The sequence below is a fragment of the Tachysurus fulvidraco genome, chromosome 9, assembly GCF_022655615.1.
Source record: "Tachysurus fulvidraco isolate hzauxx_2018 chromosome 9, HZAU_PFXX_2.0, whole genome shotgun sequence".
Taxonomy (NCBI): Eukaryota; Metazoa; Chordata; class Actinopteri; order Siluriformes; family Bagridae; genus Tachysurus; species Tachysurus fulvidraco.
In genome coordinates, this window is record NC_062526.1 from 5861828 (window position 1) to 5869676 (window position 7849).

General features: G+C 41.4%; 1 protein-coding gene across 1 annotated transcript; it reads right to left on the reverse strand.

Annotated features, from left to right (window-relative positions):
* Positions 1-6252: 6252 nt before the first annotated feature.
* Positions 6253-7618, reverse strand: LOC113653258 (leukotriene B4 receptor 1-like). Its single transcript, XM_027162756.2, has one exon. The coding sequence runs from the start codon at positions 7600-7602 to the stop codon at positions 6712-6714; it is 891 nt and encodes a 296-aa protein (XP_027018557.2). The 5' UTR covers positions 7603-7618; the 3' UTR covers positions 6253-6711.
* Between the last annotated feature and the right edge of the window lie 231 nt (positions 7619-7849).

Below are 7849 nucleotides of genomic sequence, written 5' to 3' on the forward strand. Positions count from 1 at the left end.
CCTCTAGGTCTTCTGAGAATGAGGGCTTTCATGAAGTGGATTTTGTCCCTTCATCCCAGCCCATTGCGCGATCTTTGCCGCTTTGTCTCGGTGACGCGCGCGTGCATGGCCGCGCTGCGCCACTGGAGAGCTGCGGAGTTTCACGCACATGGGACCCCTCTCGGGGCGGTCATGACGCGGAAAGTGGTCACAACAGATGCCTCCTTGACAGGGTGGAGAGCCACACAAGAGGGCAGATCAGTGAACGGTGTGTGGCCGATCTCACTTCGCTCAGCCCATATAAATTACTTGGAGCTCCTCACTGTGTGGAAAACTCTGATGCATTTCTCACCCCGCCTGCGGGGACATCATGTGCTGGTATGCTGCGACAATATGACAGCTGTAGCATATATCAACCGTCAAGGTGGCATGCGCTCCTCCAGGCTTCACGCTCTGGCTCACAAGTTGTTGGTGTGGAGCGCGTGGCATTTTCTGTCGTTACGGGCGACTCACGTCCCGGGCCTTTTGAACAGGTGTGCAGACCTTCTGTCGAGGGGGAACCCTCTGTACAGAGAGTGGAGTCTCCACCCCCAGATAGTGGGGCTGCTCTGAGAGAGGTTCGGCCAGGCTGCCGTCAATCTCTTTGCCTCGCGCGAAAACGCCCACTGTCCTATGTTTTTCTTGCTGCTCTACGCTTTCCCTCCGCTCTGCCTGAAATCCCCGACACTGGCCAGGATCGTGGTGCAGGGTTTATCTCTGATCCTCATAGCTCCCACGTGGCCCAAACCACCTTGGCTTGTGGAGATAATTCCTCTTCTGTATGCGGAGCCGTGGCCCCTCCTGTTGTGTACGGACCTCCTGGCCCAGGCGAACGGGGAGATTTTTCTTTTTTTTGCCCCGGTGGCTCTCTGGGCCTGCCTGTGAGAGGGCGATTTTGAGCACACTGGGGCTTTACCCCCCATGTTATCGCCACAATTCAGAGTGCCAGGGACCCTTCCACACACTCTCTCTATGATTGCAAATGGCATGTGTTTGAGGCGTGGTGCGAGGAGCACCAGCTCGTCTCGTATCTGTGCTCAGTCACTGATATTCTGGGTTTTTTACAGGGCCTTATCGATCGTGGCAGGACCTTTTCGATGATTAAGGTCTATTTGGTGGCTATCGCTGCATGTCACACCAGTTTCGGTGACGCTACGGTGGGGTAGCACCCCCTTATCCGTAGATTTATGAGGGGCGTGCTACGAGGCCCGCATTCTTGTCAGCCCTGTCTGCCCAGCCTGGCTGTGTATGTTTTCAGGCATATGGTCTTCTCCCCGCCATACGCTCGGGTTGGTCCATTTACATGTTTATTTACATGTTCTTTTCCTGCAGGCGGCCCGCTTGTTGGACATCAGAGGGGTTTTAACATGCATGTTGCCACATGCTGTGTTTCCCTTTGGCTGAACTTTTTGCCCCGCGCAGTATGTTATGTGTGCTGCTTTGTGACGTGCCGAGCACCACTTTTTGTCCGTCCTCTGGCTTACAGGGCCTCGCTGTGAGTGTATTGGGCAACCGGGGAGTTGTCTATATATCCCATAGGTGGATCTCGAACACGAGATGATGAAAGAGAACATTAGGTTACTGTCATAAACCTGGTTCTCTGAAACATCAAGTGGAGAGATCCACCAAGTTTTCCCCCCTTGCTGCACGAGAAGCAAATATGTAAACTGAGTACTAAGAATCCGTTTGCCTTTCCATCGGCTAGAGAGCCATCACAGAGCCGAGTCTGACATCACTGTATACGTGTCACGTTTCCCGGCAACGTTAGCACAGCAGCGGCAACATCAACAATGGCGGATGTTGCTTTATTGTTAATGGTCATGGCTTTGTGAACCTACATTGGCATCTAAATGTGGCGATTCCAACGTGTACGTGCAGCTTTATGTAATTTGTATAAATGAAGTAAAATGTACATTAAAAGGTGTAACAAAATTAGAGGATTCAAAAAAATATAAAAATAGACTGCAGGAATAAGCAAAATGATTTGTATAATTTTAAATGGTGTGCCTTTAAATGCAATGTCTGTGAAAGGCTGTCAGAGATGTGCATCAGCTCACTCAAACCTCTATATGTTCAAGAAACTAAGGGTCAAATAATGAAGGAACACACCACAATTCTGGTCACCACCTTTGTCAATGAGTTACTGCTAAAGAAAGCTGAGTTATTAACTCCTCTGTACAGATGAAAGTAGAAAAAAGATATAATGGTAATTGAGGCCACCAATATGATAATCTCCCAGATTAAGGTAGCCACTCTTTTAACCTTATCCTGATAACTTAGCCAGCACTGAAGTCGTCCTTCTCTGTCATAGCTTGGATTGCGCACTACAAGAGCACATTTTTGACTGATTAACATTTTTCACTTTACAAATTTACATTCACAACATTTGGCAGATGCACTTATGCTGAGCAATGTACAAAAGTGATTTGAAGTCTCCAGCAATGAATACATTAACACTCGTTCACTAGGTTACAGACTTAGGATACATCAACGTTAAGCTTTTTTGTTTGTTTGTTTGTTTGTTTTTTTTAACACAATACAGAGAAAATAATTGTAATTTAAGACTTACTTCTTTGTTTCAAGCAATTATGCTTTTGGTGTAAATGTATTAGGTAAATTAAAAGTTTGAAAAATTATCCAGACTCACTTTAAATTCATTAATTTAATCTGAAAAAATATATTAAAAGGTGTTATAAAAAAGAATCAGAAGGTGCAAAAAACTATGAAAATAAACTGCAAGAAAAATGTCAGTGATAGGCTGTTAGAAAAGTTCATATTCTCTCTCAAACCTCTATATCTTCAAGAAACTAAGGAGCACCTGTTCCAGCTGTTCCCTGTTGAAGAGCCCAACCAGAGAAAACGTACAGGAGGGGTTCACACAACTGTTAAAAAAAAAACAGAGCTGTAGTAACAATCCCTCCAGATTCTGCAGATCTTAAAATACTGTCATTGTCAGTGAATGCAGCAAAGATGATCACAATGTTGGAGATTTAAACCGGGATCCAAAAAGTGACAAAACACACAATTCTGGTCACCACCTTGGTCAATGAGTTACTGCTAAAGAAAGCTGAGTTATTAACTCCTCTGTGAAGGTGAAAGTAGAAATAAGATACGATGGTAGATGAAGCCACAAATATTATAATCTACCAGATTAATGTAAGCACTCTTTCAGCCTTATTCTGATATCTTAGCGTGCACTGAAGTCGTCCTCCTCTGTCCCAGCTGAGATTGTACTGTACAAGAGCATAGCATGAAAAAACTGCACTTACTGTAACATCCACATCCCACTTACAATAAAAGGATCTTCTTTCCATTTCTGCCAAGCTTCTCCCATTTTCAGGATGCAGCACTTGGATGTAACGCTGCATGCTCATCAACACCACACACAGTATGCTGCAGAAGAAACTTAATAAAGTGATGTAAGAGAGAAGCTTACACAAGACCAAGCCAAACACCCAGCCATGCAGAAGAGCCCAAATCCAAACGGGCAGAGAAATCAGAGTGAGTAGAGCTGATATGGCCAGGCTTAGCATCAGTCTTGGAGTGAAACTGCCTCTCTTCAGCCATCCAGACAGACGCACAATTACAGCAATATTACCAGGGATTCCCAGTGTAAAGCAAACTGCCCCCACAATACTGCCAGTCAGGTTCTCAGTAGAGTCAGGACCAATGAGCGAGCTGTTGGATGAGTTTAGGTGCTGCATGGTTAGAGCTTTCACGTAACAGGGTGTAGGATCTAAATACTTAAAGAAGCAGAAGTACAGTATAGGAGTCTGTGGTTTCTTACGTAGATTAAAAAACAGCATGGTGTCAAAAGATACGTCAGGAAGTTCTGGTGAAAAAGGTTCAGCAATATATTTTGCATTTCTTCATGCACTCATTTTGACATAATTTAAGCTTTATAAACCTATAAACAGTAAACAGATGCATGTAGGTGGTTAAGACAGATAACAAAATGTATTTTTTAGTCTGAAAATTCAGTAAAGCCAGTTCTGTCAGGACCACTTTGTCAAATGAGAATATATTAGATGATAGCATACAGTTAGTGTTGGCGGTTGGTTCTGTTCGGGGCAGGAATCAGAGTTTTTTTTTTTTTTTTTTTTTTGCAAATAAAAGAATAAATGGATAAATAAATAATTAGAGAGAGGGAGAGAGAGAGAAAATATGTGGAGATTTAAGACGTAAACTGGTACAACGAACACGGGTTCCGGCATGGTGGAGTCGGGGTTGGAGGAGGGAGTTTAAGTCGCAGCAGCGGCGACTCGCTAGAAAGCGGCTCAATGAATGGGAATTTAAATGGTCGGGTAATATGGATGATGACGGGTCATGGAATGCTGCTTAACAGCTGATGCATGCTTGACGACGTGGCCTGCCAAAACTGATGTGAAGCTTAATTTCAGTCAGCTGCATAAAATTACACTGCAGAAAATTCTGCTGTTTCTCTTGTAGACCTGTGGAGTTGAATGGAGGGTGGAATTAGGAGAGTGAGTGCTAAGGAGGTGGCTACACCTGAGTGACAGAAGAGATATATATGGGAGACAAGAGAGCACAGAGACACAAGAGAACACAGCTAGATCTAAGCTGAACAGAACTGACTAATGTGTATGTGCTTAAGTTGGTGTGTCTCCAATGAGAGAGACCATGATTCAAGAATCATTTAAAAAGCAGAATTAAAGAGAATGAGTGAGAGTCACACTGGTGTAGAAACATGAGGATTTCAGGATAAATGTGATGATCGAGGCCACAAACAAGCAGTACAGATGATAAAAAAAAAAAAAGAAAAGTTTTTTCCTTTCAACAAACAAAATTAGGCAGGCTTATACATAACAAAAGTCACCCCCAACAAGGTTCCATACAAGAAGTACAAACTTTAGATAATGTATCCAGGCCAAAAACACATCAATGATTAAATGTGTCCCCTGTTAACAAGTAAGAAACAAAAACAAAAATAAAACCAAAAAGGAAACAAACCCTAAGTTAAAAAGCACAAAGTGTTGCTGTTGCTGAACAACACAGACCTTGTATAATACGTCCACCACAACGAGAAACAAAAAGGTAAATCCATACATATCCATTTCATTATGCATAACACAATACAAACAATTACCTAAAGAACAATCAAAACTACTGCAAACAAACAATCAAAGAATTTAACTAAATGAATTGAATAGAAAAAATATCCCTCTGAATTTAAAATAAAAAAAAATAAAAAAAATAAAATAAAAACATGAACAAAGTTTTAGACTCATGGTATCCAATGTATGTAACCTAGTGACCCAGAGTTAATGTATCCAATGATAGGGACTTAAGCACTTCGGTAGGTCGTTCTGGATACAGTAAGTGCATCTGCCAAATGCAGTAAATGCCCGCCTCTCCCTTTTGCTGACACAAGGAATGTGTCATGAACCAGAGTGAACTAGGACCCAGGGAAAAGGTCATTAGCAAAGAGGAATCAGTAGTGTGCACCCATCCATACATCAAGATTTTAATAAACTATTAACTGTTTTTATTCATTCTTATAAACAAGAGGATTTTAAAAAATAACAAAATTACTAAATTTCACTTCAAAATAGCATTAAAAAAATGGTAGAGACCAAATATGTGAGGTGGACTACGCAACGTCACAATAAGATAAAATCATCATGGAGTGTCCCTTTCCCAGATCATCAAGAGCCACACTGGCATCCACCAGACTCAACACCAGGCGCTTCATGAGCTAAACTTGGAGCAAGAGCAACACTTCCAGCTTCTTCAGACACAGACTGAGCATTGATAGATGCTTTGGGGGTCCAGACAACCGCTACTCTAACAGCAGTTTTGCAGGGAATCTGGGTAGTACTAGTTCCCAATGCACCACAGGCTTCCTCAATCAAGTTGGGACATATATCGCTTGTAGTTGCAATGAGACTGGAGTGACAAATTTTGTTTTTGTTTCAGCGAAGAACATCTTGAGATACTGCATGGTTTAATTATAATTAAACCATGCAGTTTAATTATAATTAATAATTGGGTGTGTGTGTGTGTGTGTGTCTTCTGCCTCCATATTGGCATCTATTTCTACAGTCAGAAATGGCTCTGAATTGAATTCCTGTACAATTATAACATGTTACAACTCACAGTAAAAGTGCTGCAAGTTCCTGTCATGTTTTCTCACACCTGTTTAAGCAGAGGTAGCATTTTTAAAAATCAGGAAACTTTATTTTGGTTTACAGCTCAAAATGTAAGTGTTTTTAAGTTCAGAAAACAGTTTCAACCAAAACTATTTTATATATAAAAAACTTTTATATATAAAATCAGCAGAGACACAAAAAATATAAAGCAGAGACACAAAAAATCTAACAAACACAAAACTATACTCATAATGAATGTTGCTAATATTGATGAACACATTTTGGATTGAGTAACATTTATCATTTTCCAATTTAAGACTTACTCTTTGTTTCAAGCCATTATGCTTTAGGATCACACAAATGTATTAGGTAGACATACAGTATCTGTTAAGTCATACAGTATCTGTTAAATTCATCTGCAAAATATGTTAGGTGTAATAAAAAAAAGGTGCAGAAAAAATAGACTGCAGAAATAAGCAAAATGATTCATATAATTTTATATGGTGTGCCTTTAAATTCAATGTCTGTGAAAGGCTGTCAGAGACGTGCATCAGCTCATTCAAACCTCTATATCTTCAAGAAACTAAGGATCATCTGTTCCAGCTGTTCTCTGTTGAAGAGCCCGAGCAGAGAAAGTGTACAGGAAGGGGTTCACACAACTGTTAATAAAAACCAGAGCTGTAGTAACATTATCTCCAGATTCTGCAGATCTTAACAGACTGTCATTCCCAGTCAATGCAGCAAAGATGATCACAATGTCGGTGATTTGAACTGGGATCCAAAAAATGAAGAAACACACAACAATTCTGGTCACCAGCTTGGTCAATGAGTTACTGTGAAAGAAGGCTGAGTTATTAACTCCTCTGTGAAGGTGAAAGTAGAAATAAGATACGATGGCGAATGAAGCCACACATATTATAATCTCCCAGATTAAAGTAGCCACTCTTTCAACCTCATTCTGATATCTTAGCGTGCACTGAAGTCGTCCTAATCTGTCAAAGCTTATACTGCTTAGTATGAGAGCATAGCATGAAAAAACTGCACTTAACATCCACATCCCACTCAAAAGGATCTTCTTTCCTTTTCTGCCAAGCTTGTTCCATTTCTCAGGATACAGCACTTGGATGTAACGCTGCATGCTCATCAACACCACACACAGTATGCTGCAGTAGAGGCTTAAGTAGATCATGTAAAAGAGAAGCTTACACAAGACCAAGCCAAAAACCCAGCCATGCAGAAGAGCCCAAATCCAAACGGGCAGAGAAATCAGAGTGAGTAGATCTGATATGGCCAGGCTTAGCATCAGTCTCGGGGTGAAACTGCCTCTCTTCAGCCATCCAGACAGACGCACCATTACAGCAATATTACCAGGGACTCCCAGTATGAAGCAAACTGCCACCACACTACTGGCAATCAGGTTCTCAGTAGAGACAGGAGCGATGAGCGAGCTGTTGGATGAGTTGAGCTGCTGCATGGTTGAGTGCTGTGGGTTGGAGGAAACTGTAGAACTAAAGTAAGCAGAAGTGTAGGAGTGTGAGAGATATGTCAGGTCAGTAAGAGTACAGTTTCACATGTCATTTCGAAAAAGTCCGGAAATGGCACAAGCATTTTTATAGCTTAAGCAGCACATAAAAATTTGAAAGTTTTAAAAAAGAAAAATGAAAAAACATCAGGGACAAGAATGGGGCTATGAAATTACAAAACTTTTAACGAACAATTTC

Bases quoted from the DNA above. Each gene is read 5' to 3' on its own strand.
- LOC113653258 (XM_027162756.2), bottom strand. From the start codon at position 7,602: ATGCAGCAGCTCAACTCATCCAACAGCTCGCTCATCGCTCCTGTCTCT.